The sequence below is a fragment of the Pongo abelii genome, chromosome 2 (genome assembly GCF_028885655.2).
Source record: "Pongo abelii isolate AG06213 chromosome 2, NHGRI_mPonAbe1-v2.0_pri, whole genome shotgun sequence".
NCBI classification, from domain to species: Eukaryota; Metazoa; Chordata; class Mammalia; order Primates; family Hominidae; genus Pongo; species Pongo abelii.
Genome location: NC_085928.1, coordinates 13510846 through 13532184, shown reverse-complemented (window position 1 = coordinate 13532184; position 21339 = coordinate 13510846). Strand labels below are relative to the sequence as shown.

Here is a 21339-nt window from a genome sequence, read left to right as displayed (position 1 = left end):
AGGATATTAGAAGACGAGAAAGTTACTTCTCTATAGACACATGTATTGCCACAAAGGCTAAGCTGTTGACAGCAAGGGAGGATACAGAAAAGCTATGAAAGCAAAAGCTGATGAAGGAACTAACTCCAATAGTGTGGTTCTATTTAGTGAAGCTATCAGGAGTGCTATATGGCTGGGTGTGTTCTGAGGTCATCGCTTACATTTTGCACTACACCAGAGCAAACAAGCACAATGTGATGTGTTTGGCATTGTGGGCAAGAGAGAGATCTAGAAACTGGGACCAAATGTAATTAAGAAAACCAAAGCTTCCAGTTTGGGAAGATCAGAGAATGTTCCACATTAGATTTTACTGAATGGGTAGAATTTATCCAGGCAAGAGTAGTGTTGGGAGCAAGGAGAAAGATCATTCCAAATGGATCAAACAGCAAGAGCAAGGGGTAAGGGAGAAAGGAGAATATAAGGTAAGTTTGGGGCATGGAGAGTCAGTATGCCTGGTTCAAGTTCAGGGTTTGTGAATTAAGGTTTGGGAAATAAAACTGGAATGATTGGCTGAGTCACATCATGGCAGATGCTGAACACCATTCAAAGGAATTTAGACTTTATTGAGTAGCACACAAAAAATGCTGAGGGTTTTTTTTTTTTTCAGCATGATGATTATAGAGTTACGTTTATCTTCACCTTGATGCGTCATTGTCCTTTTATTCTTTCATTCTCTAGCCCCAAAACAGTCTATTGTTAGTCCATCCACAAGCTCTGGATCTCCTCCTTTGTAGCGGCCTTCAGTGTATCAACTCAGCACCTCTTCTCCTTCTGATATTGTCAAACATCTCCTTTTCCTCTGCCATCTAATGCTTATTTGTTACCTCATGCTCCCAATGAGAACTGCTCTTGAACTTCTACTCCTGAATCTTCTTTCTTTAAAACTCCCCATTCTTCAGCAATAGTTTTTGTTGCTTCACTTCTGATATCTATGATCAAAATTCAAAACACAAGAGTGTGTCTCTGAAGTGACTGTACTGCTAATGCCAATTTCATATTCACTTACCCATTCATTCTCCACATTTTTTTCTGAGTACCTACTAGGTGCTAAGTGCTGCTCTAGGGTGGAAATGCGGCAGGGAAACAAAACAGGCCGGTTTTCATATCTGGAAATGCCCACTGCTCTCCACATTAATCCATGCCCTTCCCCTCATCCCCACAGAGCCACCTGCACTAATATTGCCCCTCTCCTCTCCCCTTCCCCTAGTCAAACATTATTCTTTAACATTCAGGGCATACATTGCCCTGAATTTACTTTGTATTTGCCATGTTGCTTAGCATAAAGCTGTACTCTTAACAATGAGTTGAACACTCTCTGTTCCTAGTGCTTGCCTTTCACCCTGGGATCCAACACCATATTTCCAACTGTCTGTGACATAACTGCATTTGGATGACCTCTTGCATTCTACTCGACAGAACTGAAACTAAACTCATCATATACCACATCCTTGATCTACTCTTTTCTCAGATTCCATCCACAGCTTTGTCTGTAGACATCGTGGCCCTCCTTCACTCTCTATCCTCTTGCTCAAGTGACTTCCACTGGAGGACTCTCATGATAGCACATTCCTCAGCCTGCTGCATATTCTGTATAATAGGCAAGCTCTGTCCCTGGGAGCTTCTAGAAGAAGAGCATGGCTCCCAAACCACATAGCACTTTCTAGGACCTAGAGCCTCCAGTGAGCAGGCCCCTTCCCTCTGCCCCTGCTCCTCCCCTGGGTCCCAGGCAGTCTGCAAACCTCTCCTCCAATGTGTGTTTTCCAGTACGTATGTGATCAGCTTCAGTAACAGATAATGATCTCACAATTGCCTTCATCTACCAAACTATACTATATCACTGTGTCTCCAAAATTATTTATCTGTCCTGAGAGGTACATTTCTGACCTCAGGAAAGTATTCCTGGAACACATCTTCATCATTAGAATGATTACTGGAATCCCATCCGTCAGCATTTTGTGAGACTGTATCTCCTTCTGGTTTGCTATTGTTTCTCATGGGTTAGTTTTTAATCTCAACCACTGAATCACAAGATCCATGAAGACAGGCTTATGACTGCTACTGTGTGTTACCTGCAGCACACTGAGGTAGAAGTAGCTTTTCACAGAAAGAGCACAAACAGTAATTTGAATGATATGTTTTATGTATATATCTCTGGTTTGTGTATATTTATGAATTTGTGTGTGTGTTCCTCAGTGTGTTTCCCATATACTCTGTAAGAAGTATTCATCTATGTGGTTTGAGGGGCAAGAACTTGGATATTTTCCCTGGCCGTTAGCCCAGTGACATAAACTAGTAAGTCGGGTCCTCCACAAGCTCATGACTGTCGCTGGCGCAATACAGGGTTTACCTGAGCTGTAGCCTGGAGTTATTTTTGCCCCCACTTCCTATTCTCTTTCAATATGAAAGACTAATTTTGCTTTTAAACATGAAGGGAGTGGCCAGCTGCAGTGGCTTATGCCTATAATCCCAACACTTTGGGAAGCTGAGGCAGGTGGATCATGAGGTCAGGAGTTTGAGACCACCCTGGCCAACATGGTGAAACCCTGCCGCTACTGAAAATACAAAAACTTAGTCAGGTGTGGTGGCACACGCCTGTAATCCCAGCTACTCAGGAGGCTGAGGCAGTAGAATTGCTTGAACCACAGAGGCAGAGGTTGCAGTGAGCTGAGATCACACCACTGCACTCCAGCCTGGGAAACAGAGCAAGTCTCTGTCTTGGAAAAATAAAAGATAAAAACAATTAAAAGTTAAAAAAAAAACATGAAGGGGGAATAGGTATGTGCACATATGTGTTTGTATCTGTGTTTATGCATATGTACATACATATGTACGTGCATGTATGCATGCATATATGTATATATGAAGAAAATATACCAGAATGTAAATAATGGGTATTTCTGGGTGGTGTCTTTTTTAGTTTTTGTATTATGTCTTACAATATGACATAATAAATTTAACAAAAACCTAATAGATATTATTTTTTAAAGACCAGAAAGGAACAAGATTATCAGATAGTTGCTGGGGTCCACCCTCTGCATGAACCAAGGGTGAGGGACGAGCAGGTGCCTAGCAGAGAACAGGGTGATCCGCTTCTCACGACCTTGGGATTCAAGAAGGCAGTCAGAGAGTGAACTCAGGCTGACTTGCAGGACTGGCAGAGATTGTGAGCTGAAGAACTGGCAACTTTGTTTGGTTGTGAAGGTCAGGAGCCTTGGACTGTGAAAAGAAAGAGAAAGAAAATTCAGGGGGTAGGGGGCTGGGAGCAGGAAGGGGATAAGAAGTTCTTGAAGGTTTTCCCCAAAACTCAGCAGTTTAGAGACCTGTGGAAAAGGTGAGGAAAAGCTTGAAATATAGCTTCAAATTCATGAGGCATTTTCATGAAGAGATATGCAGTGGGAGAGAGAAGCAGACATGTTTCCAGTTTGGTGTTTACTTTCTGTGATTCCAGAGGGAGGGGTTCCCAGAGTGATTCAGCATGAGGACACGGGGACCCAGGTCAGGAGGGCACAGAGAGCACCCACTAGGGAAAGCGTTTGCCACTGTGTGAGCAGCAAGCTTTCAAACAGAAGATGGGTCAAGACAGCTCCCCCGACCCCATTACCCTCTCTTCCCTCCTCTCCCACAGTCTAAGGACAGAGGGAAGGTTTTCTGGTAAAGAAACTATTTCTAACCTTTCTAAATTGGAAACAAACAAACAAAAAATGACATGAAACAAGTATTTTCCAGGCTGTCTCTCCCACACTGCCTAGGTTCAGAGTTCTCTCAGAGGGTTCCCTGAGCAGAGGGAAAAATGGCAAGTGGAAAAACAGAGATTGAATGTTGCTGGCTGTGGCTGATGTCTTTGCACTGGGGTGGGCATGGCCAGCCTGTCACTCAGGAGGCAGCATAACAGGTGGGCATACCTCCGCACCACCTATGAGGCCTTCCTGCTCATCGCTGACTGCTCAGCCAGCCTGTCTTTATCAGTAACCTCCTTATAGAATTTGGGAAGAAGAGCCCTGGGGTCAACATGAGCAGCAAACACAAACATCTAGATTCAAAAGGAGACCCTTCAGGCAGAGTAGGATGCATGATAAAACAAATAAGAAGGTTGCAAAAATCAGTCCTTGAAAAGAGCTGACCTGAAAGTGTGTTTCATGGTATTAATTTATGTCTTCTCTCTATGCAGTATTTAATATTTTTGTTACTGTGTATCTCAGTTTTTAATTCTGATGGCTGCATCAAGTGATATTTCCCGTCTGGGCTCTGGTTTGAAACCTGAGGTGGAGAAAGCCTTTTTAAAACCAGTTAATATAGTATTCACAGAGTTTCTCTGTAGGTAATGAAGGAACACAGAATACATAAAGTCCCTGCGAAGGACAGAATCCCCCACCCCATCTAATGGAAGAGATACAGGCCTTTCCCTAAGAAGTCACTGCTATAATTGGGCAGGCAGAGAAAAACATAAAGGCTGCCTGCAAGCAAGCCATCCAGAGGTTAAGCAACTGACAGTAACCACTGCCTTTCTTACCGAACTCCTAATATGAGCCTGGCATTTTACATGTACTCTCTCCTATCATTCCCACAACAATTCTTCAAGGTAAGTATCATTATCCTCATTTTGCAGATGAGGAAAACATTACTCCAAGAGGTTGAATAATTTACCCAGGGTCACACAACCAGAAAGTGGCAGAGATGAGATTTGAACCCAGGTGTTTCTGATATCCATTATGCACACTGCCTTCCACTGGCCAAGTCCACTAAAGAAAACAATTGGATGATTCAGGCAAAAACACACAAAGCAACATTTTGGCCCAAATAATATAAATTCTATCAGTTCCCTCTCCTCATCAGCTGAATAAAACACACTTGAATTTAAAAACCAAGAAAATTCTGTGTTCCATGTATTGTCTGTTAATCACTCACTGTCTTCTGTGCCAAGCAGAGCATGGCATGAGTCAGGAATTTAGAGGAGGCTGTTTATTCTATCTTAGCCATACGAATAGCAATTCAAGCACATCCCTGCCTCCATGGTTTTCTAATCCATCAGACAAAAAACATTGGAAACATACAGTCGACTGAAGATGCATTTGAAAATCTATTGCAAAATAACTGCCTCAAATTCTTAGTGGAACGAGAAAAGGTGTAATATAATAAACATGTTCTCCTTTTGTGGCTATTTTTCTATCACTGGATGTCCAATGAATGCAAAATGTCTCACTATAGCTCAGCTCTTATTCCAAGAGTCTAACATTAGAATGGGGCCTACAGTATATTCAATAAACAGCATTTATATGAAAGAGTCTGTACATGAATAGGGGGAGATAGGGGAAATTTTAGCATACCCTCCCCTCATAAAAAAGAATGCTGAGAAGGTTTGGTTAATAAAAGCCACTGTCCTATAAAGTGGGTCTCACTGATTCTTGCCCCTCATGGAAAATGCCAAAGACAAGTGCTTCTGGACAATGTGCGCTGGAAAATGTGAAAATGTACTTGATATCCTGCAAAACTCAGCTTTTCCAATGTTGGAGTGATTGGCATAAAGAAAAGACCTCTATGCTAAACATTCCAAGGCAAGTGACCCTTAGAATTACCAGGCAAATATTTCAAAAAGTTGATCTCAGGCTCTACACTGGCCTACGGAATCAGAAAGCCAAAGTATAGAGTTATTGGATATGAAATGTATGTGAATTCTAAGCTGAGAGCTGTTTTCTCAAACAAGAGAAATTATTAGCATTTCAAAAAAAAAATTTAATGTTCTCTTTTTCACACTTCCACTTAAACTTTTTCCACTAGTCCTTGCCCTAGGCCAGATTTTTGAAAAATCATCTCAGTAATGTCATGAATGACTATCATTTTTAAAGTTAAGAGCTATGCATTGATGTTTAGTTTAACAACTCTTTTAAGGTACCAAGTGGGCTATATAAAATAATGGCTTCCTGAATAACTGTGTATGTATTTTCTCAGGGCTTAAGGGAGCAAGTGTTCAGTATCACCTATATGAGTTTATCACCTATTTCCTATTTCTCACACATCAAACCATCATGAGAAAGATTTGTGGACATACAGAGATCATCATAGCTTAAGGTTTAAAAGGGGATAAGAAATTCTCTTTAACCCCCAATGGATATATATAATGAAGTGACCCAAACCACTTCAGGTTAGGTCCTCAGGGACAGGATAGATTCTTATGTGAGGAATGCTTTCCAAGATTTTTAGAATCCACAAACATACAAATGTACAAATATTATTTAGAAGATGGATTCTCCTTTAGAAGAGGCAACATGAACAGTGGTTAAGAATCGCTTTGAAGTCCCACAAACCTTGGTTCAGATCTCACCCCCTCCACTTGCCAGCTGTATGATCCTGGGCAGGACTTCTCCAGGCCTCAGTCTGCAAAATGAGGGCAATGGTATTACCCACTCCATGAGGTTGTGGTGCAGACCATCTGAAATGATGCATGTGAAACACTCAGCACCTTGTCAGACATGTGGTAAGCACTCAATAAATGTTAGCTATTAATAAGAACAATAAAAATATTTTTAAACTGCTATCCTCTTCAGAATTTTAACAACCATATAAAGAGCAGAATGCCAAACTTAGCATTTATAAGACTATTAAATCCTGCCACTAAAATAAATTCTGTAGGCCTTGTAGCACATCTATAAAAAAAAAAAAAAACCTGGTAATGACAGTGAATTATGGTGTGGGGGTGGTGGCGGGGGGAGGGGGGGGGTCTAGCTAATCAGGACAGCTGATGCCACTTCCATGCTAACGACATTACACACAGAAAAAATGTGATTTAAAATTCTTTTTTTTTGTTTCTTTCTTTCTTGTTTTTTGTTTTTGTTTTTAATTATACTTTAGTTCTAGAGTACATGAGACGGAGTCTCACTCTGTCACCCAGGCTGGAGTGCAGTGGTGCAATCTTGGCTCACTGCAACCTCCGCCTCCCAGGTTCAAGTGATTCTCCTGCCTCAGCCTCCTGAGCAGCTGGGATTACAGGCGCCTGCCACCACGCCCAGCTAATTTTTTGTATTTTTAGTAGAGACGGGGTTTCACTCTGTTGTCCAGGTTAGTCTTGAACACCTGATCTCGTGATCCGCCCGCCTCAGCCTCCCAAAGTTCTAGGATTACAGGCGTAAGCCACCATGCCCGGCCGTGATTTGAAATTCTTAAGCCACTTTTGCCCTGGTAAAGTTGGGCTCAGTGGGTGCACCAGTCCTTTTGCTGTGAGTTACTTCACAAATGCATGTGTATAGCTCCTGGCTTTCTTCAGAATCTCATCTCCTCTCTGAATCCTAAGTATACCTTATATTCCTGGAAGCTCAGGGTAACTGCCACTTCAGCTTGATGCTGAAGTATTTTCTCTCACTAAATGAACAGTTTTTGCCCAGCTGGAGTTCTTACTAAGAGAGTTTCAGACTGTTTTTCTCATTTCCATGCAGCAAGTGTGATAGAACCTTTCACATCATGGAGCTGAGCCACAGTCAATGTGAGGCTGTGAGATTATACTCTGGAATTGATCCTGAACTTTTCTTTTGGCCAAGAGCCATTGCTCTTTAGAATAGATCACTCTTCCAAGAGCACTACAAGTTGACCTTCCTTGAGAGGTCATTTTTCTTAAGGAAACAGTGATTTCATTGCTTCAGATGGCCCAGTAGAGATGGTGTAAGCCATGCTGCATATGGAAGCTGGGTCTCCAGCTTGGCTCCCCACTCGTTCACTCTCTCACTCGGGAATTCACTCCCTCAGCCAGCCTTGCAGTCTACCCAAACCAGCTGATGCCTTGGAAAAATTACAGATTGCCACCTGTCATGGTCCCTGGAAACACTTAAATCATGAATTTTAAGTCCATTACTGTCAATGATGTACTATACAAATGGGTAAACTTTTCTCAGTTTCTTTCTCCCAATTAAATGTTATATAGCAAGATTTGCTGGTAGGGCACAGGGACCCTAAAAGAGCTTAAATAAGAAAACAAATAAAGGATATGAAATAAACACTAATGATCACTGTCACTAGGACCTCACATTTAATGCATCCCCATTTCTATTATTCCTGACTACTCCTGCTTATGGGTCTGGAACGTTGGGAAGCCACTGCAGGACTGGTCTACAGGCGTCTAATGGGATGAAAGCATATGGATTTGAGTTCCAACAAAGTTAGTAAAAGTGGTTCATCAGTGATCCTCCTCTGGATTGTGGACTTGGTGGGCTTCTTCTGAACTGTCAGACCAAGGAAAGTCTTACACACACTGTTTCCTCTATATCCTCTTCTACAAAATGATTGTGTATTTGTCAGGTTGCACTCTGCATTGGGTTACTAGAAATACAGTAGGTTGCACTGATGATTTAACTCTGTTTTCTATAAGGGCTACGGGATCTCATGCAGATTTTTGCAAAGTTATATGCAAATCACAGAGCCCGGCCCTTTTCTTAACAGGATGGCAACCTTGTTCCTCGGTGGCACCTGGGACCTGGAGATCCTTTCTCCACTTACGTTTAGCGCGCATCCTGGGACTTGTCCCTGCAGCTCACCGGGTTAGCCGTGGCACCGTTGGGACCTCCCACCAGGACTCCAATCACTCACCTCTCTTGAGACTTCTCTGGCAGGGCTGGTGTGGGGTGCAGCCTTTGCTCAGAGGGCAACATGTTCCAAGCAAAATCTCCCCGCCTGGGCCATGGGCTCACCCTCGGGGCTCCCTTCTTCTCTACTGGGTGCGATTCGAGGTTGCTGAGCTTCTCTCCAAAGTCTAAAATGGTGGGGCAGTAGGGACCTGTGAGAGGCCCCATGGCCCAATGTACTTCCCCCAGATCCCACTCGAAACAGCAGTTACACCCAGGCCCCTGCTGCCCTAGAGGTCTGCAACATGAGTGAAAAGGTTAATTAGAGGGACACACTTGTCTCTGAAGTTTTTCTCCAGGCTGAACATTTCTATTATCAGTGGCCCCTAATCTGGAAAAACCCATCATTCTAATCTAGCTTGTATCCCCACATCATGAGAAAGATGGAAGAAGAAGAAGGGATGATGTGTGGTAGAGAAGATGAGGGTTAACTTTAGCCTTTCCCAAACACTGGCAACAACCACTTCGTCAACAATTTTTCTATTTGCTTCAGCCTACTCAGATTTTTTCAGGTTTTTCTAGCTGCTCCATAACCTCACTCCCTCCTGAGGTCTCTGGTTCAAAGACCACCCTACCAGCCCCTATTTGCTTCAGGTTATCCTGTTGAGGGTGGGTGGGAAGAGTGAGAAGATATAAATGAAAAACTGGCCACATGTTGGTAATTGTTGAAACTAGATGATGGTACATGGACATTCATTATACCATTCTCCCCACTTCTGTATATGTTTGCAATTTTTCATAATAAAAAAGTTTTAAAAGTCCTCCAGTTTCCAACACACTCAAGAGAGAGCCCCAACCCCAAACACAGTTTCACGGAAACCCCACACCAAGGCAAGAGGCAGAGATGATGATTCCATTTCATATATACACTCATTTTCTAACTTTTTTTTAAAGGCCCACTGCTTTATTTTCAATAGATTAAACCTGATTTCTGAGAGGTCCTGAAGTTGGGCTTATTTCCATGGCTGGGTTATGGGGGAGGGCAGGGTAAAGGGATCCTTAAAAAAGTTTACACTTCTATGTATCTCACAATCTTATTGTGAGGATGTGACTTGTTCAGTGTTCTGAACTTTTTGAAGGAATCGTGCTCTCAATGCAAAGTGTCATTCTCTGGAATTGCACCTGGCTCAGGAAAGGACTGTCTTTGTACTTGAATTTAAATCCAATGGAGAACTTTAACACGGGCATTTGCATGACTGAGAATTGCTGCTGTCTTTTTTCCGTATGTCACTTTCTTGACTGTGTTCTAATAAAATGATTCTAAAGCAGGCTGTTGATATACAGTGATTTATAAATACTTTCTGTTGAGTGCTGAGGCCCTTAATTCTCTGCCAAGAACCCTTCCCATCCCACTTTCCAGAAAGATCTGTCAAGCTGGGGACAGATGCAATGAGCGTGTGTCCGGCATGATGGCGGCACCACTGCAATTGCAGCACTAATGAGAATCATATCAACCACAGCAATTTTGTCTTCTGGTTGCCTAGCAACAGAATTTGTTTTTCAGAATAAAGATAATCATAGGTAGAACAGGAGTGTGGTGGGGGGAAGGCAGAGGAGGGGGCAGGGCAGGAACAGGAGTATAATTGACTCCACCAGGGAGGGAGTGAGGGAGCTGGGTAGAAGGGAGAAAAAAGCAGCCAAAAAGAGAGACAGGCAAAGTTCAAACTTTCTTTTTTCAGTGGTAGTCCTCAGCACGTTCAAGTGATAATCAATGGTTCAATTTTATTTATAAAATCAAACCTTTTGATATGAAGCTATAGCAATTTACAAATCTCAAAATCTCATTAGGCAAACTGGAAGCAAAAGAGAAATATATGTATCTCTGAAGGTAGATATTTTGAGAAACACTTTTTAATCCTAATCTTTATGCCCCTCTAGCCAAGACTAGCTAGGGCAGGGGTCCCCAACCCCTGGGCTGCAGACTAATGTCTGATGATGTGAGATGGAACAGTTTCATCCCAAAACCATCCCCTACCCACCCCTTCGCCCCTCCCATTCATAGAAAAATTGCCTTCCATGAAACCAGTCCCTGGTGCCAGAAAGATTGGGGACCACTGAGCTAAGGCACTCCCATGAGCTAATAACAAACTTGGGCCAACTCTTTGGGAAATGAGGCATTGTTAGGAACCTCATCGCTTAAAGTCTTCATAAAAGGGAGGGGAGGCAGAACCAGTCAAGGAGGCTTCCGTTCACTGGGCACTTTTCTGACACCAGGTACCAGGAAGACACTTGATGTCCTCCTTTAATTTTCACAGCCATCCTGAGAGGCAGGTAGTATTTTGTTTTCCAAATGAAGAGAAGTAGATAACTTAAACTCACAGCCAGAACATAGCAGATCTGTGATTCAAATTCAGATCTCTCATCCCCAAATCCATGCTTTTCCAGGTCACTGGGCTGATGGCCTAGGTGCCCAGCCTGGGGTCTTCCTTGCACACCTCCCACAGGTGTTCACATCAAGGAACTATGCAGTTCTGTATGCCCTCGGGGTGCAGACCAGTGTCCTGCTCTTCCTTGTGTGATTGGAGATCCCTGATGGCCAGCGTCTTTGCAGCACACATCCATGTACCTGTGCCTTGGTTGTGTAGAGCACAGGCTGATGAGGCGGAAATCACCAGTTGGTTTTCATAGGGATTTGTTTACTTAGCAAATATTTTTCGAGTGCCTCCAAGTGCTGGGCATTATGAAGTGGGTGAGTAAACAGTCCCTGTTCTCACAGAGCTTACCAGTAGAGGAGACAGATATTAGTCAAGTAACACATGAGTGGATATATAAATACAACTGAAAGGGACCTTGGAGATCATTGAGATCAACTGATGAAACTGAGACCCAGAAATGCTAGTTGCCCAAGCAATTTGCCCAAGACCATGTAGCAAGTTAGGGCCAGAATAAAGACTAGAACTCAGAACTCCTGATTTTCATTCTTAAACTATTTTCCCTACCCTAATATGTCACACTCTGTTCTTGCATATCCATAATAGACTGCCCCCAAGCCCCAGCCAGCCATATAATCATGTTGATCCATCAGGACACTATTGCCATTTTTAGAAAAAAACAGAGAGTATTTTGAAATAATTAAAGAGTATAGTGAACTAAATCCCTCAGGGTGGCACTTACCAAAGCTTGTTTTCAGAGTTATCTCGGAGCCCAGAGCAGAAACAGAGAGAGGCAAGGCTCCCATGCTGTAGCGACACTGACTAATAAGAGTGCTTACAGGTGTTTCAGTGTTTTGGTCTGACCCCAATACTTTCTCATCTCCCAGATTCAGCAGTTGCTCATTCACTCATTAATTCAACAAATATATACTGAGTGCCTACTAGGTGCCAGGCACAGTTCTTGGAGCTAGGGACACAGCAGTGAACAAAACAGGCTGCCCTCATGGAGCACACATTCTAGCTGGGAGAAACAGACAATAAGCAAAATAAATAACACAGCATATTAGAAGAATCAAAGAAAAATAAGAAAGGAAGGTAGGGAGTGCCAAAAGTAGAGATGCATTTTTAAATAGGGTAGTCAGGAAAAAGACCTTCCTGAGAAAATGTTGTATTCAGTACATCATTTTCTTTATTTAGTGACAAATAAATGTATGTATATACATACATATGTACATATGCACAGGCATATATACATATAATTTATATAATACAGGTACATATGTAAGACCTTCCTGAAAAAACGATGTACTGAGTCATCATTATATATATACATATGTACATATACACATACATATATATATACTATACATATACAAATATACAAATGAATTGGTGATAAATATATCTCTTTAAGTGTGACAGTGCATTTGACATGATTTAACATGTCGCTGTGGGCCTAGCTCTGAATAGCCAGCATGTTGTGTAATTTGAAAAGTCCCACAAGCTGCTTCCTACTCCTTACAGAAAAAGAAAAAGAAAAAAAAAGCTTCTCATGGCATGTACCAATGCCCAATTCCTAGCATTCCCTTTTTGTGGGGCACTAAAGCAGTAGTTCTCAAACTTGAGTGTACATCAGAATTGCCTGGAAGGCTTGTTAAAGCACAGACTGCAGGGCTGCACCCCCAGAGTTTGTGGTTCAATAAGATTTGGATGGATATAAAACTTTGCATTTCTAACAAATTCCCAGGTAATGCTGATGGCCCAGGTACCACACTTTGAGAACCACTAAATTAAGCTGTTATAGCTAGGAGGTTCCTGTTAAAATGAAGCTATTACCTGAGAAATGAGGCATTCATTCATTAGGATGCATGGACATTATCAAAGTAGTTATCCTTAAACAGCAGAATCGTTTAAAAACTGGACTATTTTTTTAAACAGGGGTAAGTTTCAGAAGCCACAGCCAAAGACCCCAAGCATGGAGGTCAGGGATGTGTCCTGAAAGAAGGTGCCAACAGTATTTCATTATTTGTCTATCAATGCTTTACATTTTCGTAACATAATACTTTTATAAGCCCTTTTGACCACTACTTTCTTTTGACCAGTTAACCTACTAGGTGGGCAGCCTAGTAGGTGGCCTAGTAGGTGGGCAGCGCAAATGAATTATTACATTTTATAAATAAGAAAATTGAGACAAAAAGAGGTTATATGGCCTCCCTTGAGCTATCAAGTCTGAGAATCCCAGATCTCCTACTCCTATTCCATTTTTCTTTCTCCATTAACATTTTTCATAACACTAGCTATAGCTTTCTCCTGAGACATCTATTCTGGGATCATTAAAATCCAGGACATACAGCTGATCTTGGTCTTTTGCCCTGTTCAGAATCCCACTTGCTGCAAGTAGATTATTCATATAAGTGATTAACTATGGCACGTCCTAGGCCCTGCATCAATTTCTTCTGCCATAAACACATTTTTATTCTTCTCCTACTGGGTATTTTATGGAGAAAATGCTAACTCATTTTGTTATTAGCCTAAGCTAGAACTTACCATTATGAAAGCAAGCCTGCTGGGGGAAAACACACATAATCCTTTCCAAAGGCAAATAGAAAAGACATTTTGATTACATGTACCATTGCTTTCATTCCATTAGTAGAGATAATTGAAAGTGTTCTGTTTCACTAAAGTACCCAGCAAAATGAGAGTAGATTTTGTTATATCTGATGACTGGTGAATCACATTCTTGAGTATTTAAATATACCTACCCCTCCACAAAAAATGGAAATGAAGCATAAAATCCTTTTTTCCAGTTCTTGTCCTTCTAGTCATTTTCTCCATGTCTGCACTGTCTCCTCTTGGTGAGACAGTGAGGTCTCCCATTGACTCTCATGGTAGGGACCCTGTGGGTCACAAGGAGCTATCTTCCTTCTGCTTCTATACTGTCTTTGACTACCCAGCAGCCCAAGGCTTTAGAAGTTTAATTTCTAAATCTGCTCTCATCTGTCACCCAATACATTGATATTCTGACATCTTCTTCCTTCTGTACTGCCATTGGGACCATTCATTTATTCAGTAAACATTTACTATGTATCAGACACTCTAAGAGCCACTAAACAGGCTACAAAAATGAGTTTGAAATAATCCTATCCTCAAAGAACATGGCATATTATAGAACCACTCCCTAAATCACATGGAATCATAAACATCCAGATGTCTTCTCTGTGTGGGTTACAGTCCTACACAAGCTGCTCCCCATTTTCATTCTCTGTACTCTATGCTCAAAGAAAGCTAGTTGATGAGTTTTTTCAGCTTCAACTTAAAATAGGCACCATTAGGAAAGAAAATATACCTGGGGAAAGGAAGAGAAGAGTGGGATGAGGAAGGAGAACTAGTCTGCGATTCTGAGTACACACAGAGATAGGTATGTATCGGCAGCCCAAAAGCATGGTAAACAGAGAGCAGTGTAGGATCTAATATCTGCTGTAGACATTCCATGTGTGGACCATGGAAACTGATATATGTGGGTCATAAAGCATGGATGACTAGAAGTTTCATATTGATGAAAGATCCAGTGTGAATGTGGTTTTGCTGAGCTTTAGACTCCAAAGTGTGCTGTGAAAACGACTATCCTTTAAAAAAATTCATGTTCACTGCAACACAAGGACTGAACATAGGAGAAAACAGGTTGAGTTGTGGGAGAGAGTGGAATGCAGAGGATTCAATGAGCTGGATCAGTATTAGAGAACCCATAAGAAAGATTCAGATCCTAATCCAACAATGTGTATGTATGTGCATATAAGTACACAAATACATATGCACAGGAAATATGTCAAAGGCCAGTTTTTATAAGGATGAGTCTCTTAAATATATTTCAAACTTATAATCCAGAAAGGAAGACAAGTTTAGAAGACCAAAAGTGCAGTCAGAGTTAAAGATAAGATTGTTAGGTGACAACACATCTTCCTCCCATTTATGTGGAGCCACCTGAAGGTGTAGCACCTTTCACACTCTCAGCAGCTTAGAGGGGCTCAGGCTCTGACCACTCTTTTTTAGATTGGGCTTTGAGAATAGAATCACAAGCCAGGGGTTCAGGGCAGATATGCAGCTCGTTCTCAGATCTGTCCTTTGAAACCTGTTTTTACTGGTTCTGCAAACCTGTCCTGGCCCTGAAGAGAGTTTTCTCAGCACAGGTGCTTATATCCAGGCTTACTAATGACCATCAAAGGTGTCAGTGGCATGATAATACAGCCAGGCCTACCATGGGTGGATGTGGACATGGATAATGGTAGCTGTAATTAGAATTTAGAGAGTTCAGAAATAGCAGTGATGGGAGAGGGGGTTTCTATGTGTCTGCTCTTCAGTTTCTGGGATGGTGGAATAAGGAATGTTATTCTATCTGTAAGGATGTCCAGTGATTCTGTTACCTATTAATGGTGACCTTCTAATCAGCTTTATACCTAACATAATGTGGAGGTTTTAGATTTGGCTGTGTTGAGTTCTGCTGGGTGGTTGTTATGGCATGCATCTGAGTAAAGGGAAGTACCAGGATGGGGGCGGGGATAAAAAATAATTGATGTAGAAAGAGAGTTTAGATTTTATTGGTATGGCACTCTCACTCTGAGAGTGACCTGTAAGGATAGCACTCTGAGTGTTGCTCTGGTGTCTCACAGATTCACGAGGACTTGCCTGGGATCTTGGCCTTGAGAAAAGCAAGTGGTTGATAAAATTGATTGACACAATTGAGCTTCTCCAAGGCCAGCTGGAAGTTAGCAATGAAAATAGGAGGCTTTGTACTTCTCAGACTTTCCTGTGTTCTCATTTGCCATTGAGGATGCTGACCTACTGCTTTATGTTTTGGTATTTCTGGGACTATTCAACCAACAAACTTGTAGGAGAGCCACAGATATAACCCTCAAAGCCAGGCCAACACAAATGATCTAAGGACTCTCTGTCTACCCTGCAAAGCCACATAGGCAGGCTTGGAGATGGAATAGGTCATTAAAGAGGCGGGGGGGTGGGAAGGGGACAGGGTCCTTGCAGTGCTTGATTGATTGGTTGGTGTTGTAGAATAAAAGTGATGACATTTCAGCTTAATGGCACAGCAAAATGTTGCTTGTAGGGCTACACACATGCACAGCCTTCCATGAGAGGCCATCAAGCCATCAACCCAGCATTTCTGGCTTCTGTGGAGTGAATGATTCAGAAATTAAAGTGAGAAAATAATGAGCCCAGTGAGTGTGATGGTCATTCAAAGATGATTGCTTAGATCATCACCACATGCCAGTTTCCCAGCATGCCTCAGACCTCAAATTTGGCTATAATAGTAAAAAATCTGGATAACTTGTTTTTTCTCGATTGAAAGTCTTATAAAAATACATATGGAGCCAGGTGGGTGGCACATGCCTATAATCCTAGCACTTTGGGAGGCTGAGGTGGGCAGATCACTTGAGCCCAGGAGTTCAAGACCAGCATGGCCAATATAGCGAGACCCTATCTCTGCCAAAAAAGATACAAAAATTACCCAGCATGGTGGCATGCACCTGTAGTCCCAGCTACTTGGAAGGCTGAGGTGGGAGGATCACTTGAGCCCAGGAGGCAGAGGTTGTGGTGAGCCAAGATCACACCACTGCACTCCAGCCTGGGCAATGGAGCAAGACTGTGTCTCAAAAATAATAATAATAATAATAATAATAATAATAATGCATATGGGAGCAGGGGTAGGAGGAGTAAGGATGTGGAGGGTTAGATAGAGTAGTACCACTAGTCACATCTTTGGTAAATGTTTGACATGAGAAGGGCTATAAAGGGTTGTGTCCAAAATAGTATAATGATTGGGGTTCTGGAGAGTCCCTCCACCATCAGAGACTATAGAAATGGCTAATACCTCCCCCAGAGGCCAATGAAGGAGTTATGTCTCCGAAACAAGAGAATGTGTATTGCTAATAATTAGTGACTCTCAAGAAGTACTGGATATCCATCATATTCATTCATTTATTCATCCAACAACTATTTATTAGATACCTACTATGTGTCAGGCACTATTCTAGACAGGAAAAAGAAAACGACAACAACAACAACCACAAACAAGAATTCCTGCCCTCATGGAGTTTATATTCTGGTGGAAATACAGACAAATAAGTAAGATATAAAAAATGCTAGATGATGATACATGTTATGGTGAAAAATAAAGCTGCAAAGGAAGTAGGGAGTGCAGAAGATGAGGAGGGAGTGCAGGGAGAAACTAAGATCCAATGACTGACACAATCAGGGCTACAGAGCACTAGGAAATTCGTCCAGATGATCTCAAGGCAGATAGTAGTAATGAGTCTGTGAGTGTCGGAGGGAATGGAGAGGTAAGGGTTTTGCAAGAAACATACAGAAGATTTTATAAATCTCTCTTTATTACTCCCCACAAAAAGCATGAATATTGGCTGGGCACGGTGGATCACTCCTGTAATCCCAGCACTTTGGAAGGCCAAGGCAGGAGGATCATGAGGTCAGGAGATCGAGACTATCCTGGCTAACATGGTGAAACCCGTCTCTACTAAAAATACAAAAAATTAGCCAGATGTGGTGGCACATACCTGTAGTCCCAGCTACTCAGGAGGCTGAGGCAGGAGAATCACTTGAACCCAGGAGGCAGAGGTTGCAGTGAGCTGAGATTGTGCCACTCCAGCCTGGGTGACAGAGCAAGACTCCGTTTAAAAAAAAAAAAAAAAAAGAAGAAGAAGCATTGGGGAGGAGCAGTTTTGTCTAGGAGCAAGTAGGAACTCTCAGATAAGATAGCCTCTACCCCAGTCTTCATGCCTCCACTGGAGCGAAGAGGGTGCCCAGAAATGTACCCCAGAAGTCAAGTGGGAACCTCAGACTATTCCCCCATCCTTTACCAGCAGTCAAGAGAAGCCTTTCTGATATGACATCAGCCTAGGTTTGAAGAACCTAGATTCCATTCAAAGTGATGATGACCTCACCTATGATGTGGTTAAACATCCTTCAAGTTCACATGGCGAGATTCTTGAAAACAAATCAAGGTTTGGTCCAAGTTCTATATGAATCTGGGAGCCAAGAACTCATACTATTCATACACTGTTTATAAATCAAGGGAAGCTTAAAGGGGCATTGCAGATTCTGAATAGTGTGACAGGTATTTGTTTTGTCCCTAAGAGGTTTAAAAATATTAATTCCCTTTGGTTACTTCCTCCTGATTCCCAGCAGACTGTATGGTCCCTCCACTCTAGTTTGATAAAGTTTCAGCAGCAGCAGGAAGCATGGTTTCCAGCAATGCCTGCATGGAGACCCACCATGGTAACTAGTACAAGGACAGAGAAAGTCCCAGTTTGCTTTATCACAAATAGGACAGGACCCCAGGGGACCCAGTGAAGAGGTGCAGGAGTTCCTGCTACAGTCTTGGGATAGTAATTCATATAGAGTATACCAATTGCTTGGTTCCCTGTGCCCAAGTAATAGGTATGTTCAACCTAGATCTGAGTCCCTGACAGCAGGAATATGACTCAGTCAGAGTTGTGGGTAAATGTAGCTTCTCCATGTCCTCTCCCCAAACCCCACTTAGGACTCATCAAATTTATGCAGCAGACTCAAGAGTTAAGGAGGATCTGGCTGTCTTCTCCCAACTGCCTCAGTGTGCCCTCAAGAGACAAGCTTTTAAAGTTGAAGCCAAATGGGAGGGGAGCTCAGAGTACCAGCACACACACCCACCCTCCCATTCATTGTCTAATAGTTACCATCTAATGCTAAGGTTAGCTCTAGAGAGATACATTGCAAGACTGAGTTCAGGAGGTTGTTTGCCATTGCTATGTTGAAAAATTAGTCTAAGATGGCATTGGTTAGCCTTTCCAGACAATGGCTGAATGGGGCAGGTTCATTCCAACTCAGGTCTTGTTATAGGAGCCAAGTAATGTAATGGCAAACAAAATCACATTATCTATGTGGCTATGAGAAATCAAATGTGACACTTGGTCATTTTCTATTTTCTTGGATCTATACTTGTGCTCAGCGGCGGGGGGGGAGGGGGGGCTCTAAACATACCTGTATAGGTCAACCGTCTTTTTGTCCTATCCTGATAAAAATTTAATTTTCAACATGACTCAGACTCATCCGTAGATTGCAAAAACTTTTGAACTTACATGTACGTGTAGATCATTAGTGGATAAAGAACCAGTATAGTTTTATAAAATTCGTGTCAAATCATACTAGTACCCAAATTGGTAATTGCTACAGAATAAGTTCCATGAGGGTAGGGATTCTTGTCTGCTTTCTTCACTGCTATATCCCCAGTACTTATGCAATTATCTGACACATTGTAGATAATGCAAGTACAATTGCATAGCATGTACAGCAAGTACAGTCCCCTTAGTGTACAGAAACCCAGAGAGAAAAACTTCCCGTCTTTAGTGCAACCAGACTGGTAGATGAGGACCTCCCCTGTTGCACTGCTGAAGAGTAGGAAGTTCTTCAGAATGATGTTATACTTGGCAAAAACAAGGAGCATGCTGCTTGAGTTCCAGTTCTTGATAATGCAAGAGTAGAAGACAGGTCTGATGCATGATTTGGTAGGCACAACTCAAATCCAGAATCGAGGGCCAGGATCGTTTAACAGGTAGGGCCTGTTAAACCTAGGAAATTATAGTGTTGGAGCTTCTTTGCTAGATTTTCAGGTAGCAAAGAAGTTCTAAGGCCATAATCAAGGTGGACAGTGGAACCCAGGTGCACAGCCAGATGTGGGAAACTACAGGGTGGTTTGGTCACTGACAATTCAAATAATTCTGATAAATGCCAACTCTTCTCTCAACACAGTTTTATTGTACACATGAGCTTTTAAATGCACTGCTTGACTTCTGGGGCCCTGTAGATCATTTCTAATTAAGACTGGAAAATGGGAAGATGGAAAAAAAAAAAAGCACCAAGGGCCAAGAACAATGAACAGGAGAATAAATCCAACAGGGCACATGTCAAATAAAAAAGAAAGAAACAACTGCTATGAGAAGTCAGATTTGAAAAATGTCCCTCATTTGGTTTGCTTCACTGAGTTGGTTACCAATGAGAAAGACTGAAGTCTCAAAGACAGTGTTGACTACAAATGCACTTCTCTCTGCCCCACCCCCATCTCATTCAACATTCCTGAAGCTCCAGGAAATGAAAATGTGAGAATCAATCCATCTATTTTGAGTCAGCCCAAGAAATGGTCAACAGTGGCGTCTGATGCCAATTCCCTGGTAGCAAGTGAAGCTGGTCTTCAGCTTGATTTTAATGAGCTTTAGGACTGTCCCAAAACTACATACAAGGAATAGAAAATATCCTTAATTAGAAGAATCATATAGTCCATTTGGGAGAGAGAAAATATAAATACTCAGGGAACAAAATTCATACCACATAGGATAGGAATAGCTATTGCTTTATCCTGAGAGGTCCAAAAGTTAGAATGATCTCGCCTCCCTTTTTATCTCTATCCAACACCGAAGATGAGTCATTGGATGTAATGGCAGTCATCTTCAGGTTGTTTTTGTTTGTTTATTTGTTGCCCAGGCTGGAGTGCTGTGGTGTGATCATAGCTCACTGCAGCCTTGACCTCCTGGGCTCAAGTGATTCTCCTGCCTCAGCCTCTTGAGTAGCTGGGACTACAGACATGTACCACCACACTTGGCTAATTTTTGTATTGTTTTTAGAGATGGAGTCTCACTGTTTCCCAGGCTAGTCTCAAACTCCTGACCTCAAGTAATCCTCAGCCTCCCAAAGTGCTAGGATTACAGGCCAGGTTGTTTTAAGAACTGCTAGTAATAATCATGCTGGTAGTAGTAACAACAATAATAAAATCCAGTAAGTCGGCTATAATTGCATTCAGTTTGTATTTGTCTTAGTATGGCCCCATTATAACTCTCTCCCTTTCTTAACTTTATTTTTCCTGCCATTCTTTCAAAGTTCCCAGACTCCTACCACTACTCATCCCTAAGACAATTCAATCGAGAACAAAAGTGAATATATGTGTCAGGATAAGCCAAGTTTTGCTATGGTAACACCTCTAAAAATATTGGTGGCTTTAAACAAAAAGGACTTACTTCTTTTTAATACTACATGTTCATAATGTAGTTTTATCCATAGCAGGGGGCTCTGTTCATTATAGGCCCTCAGGGACTCTCTGGTTGACCAACTTCTAAAGTTGCCAGTTAACATCCCAGACAGAAAGATAATTCTGAATGTTCTTACTCCCACAATTAAATGCTCCAACCTGGAAATGACTCAACACCAATGACCAGAACTAGTCACATGGACCTACTCAATCACCAGGAGCCCAGGAAAAGCAATTGAGT

General features: G+C 42.0%; 1 protein-coding gene across 20 annotated transcripts in view; it reads left to right on the top strand.

Moving 5' to 3' along the window:
- Positions 1-21339, top strand: part of KALRN (kalirin RhoGEF kinase) — a 687608-nt gene that overhangs the window by 473860 nt on the left and 192409 nt on the right. For 2 of the 20 annotated variants that reach the window (XM_054551375.2, XM_054551374.2), the window contains exon 34: positions 8464-10158. The exons of 16 other annotated variants lie outside the window; for them this stretch is intronic. In XM_054551375.2, the coding sequence (XP_054407350.1) occupies positions 8464-8526 (63 nt within the window). In that variant the 3' untranslated portion in view covers positions 8527-10158. Of the gene's footprint in view, positions 1-8463; positions 10159-21339 lie in introns of those variants that run through there. 2 more of the 20 variants (XM_054551373.2, XM_054551372.2) reach the window with 1 other exon arrangement.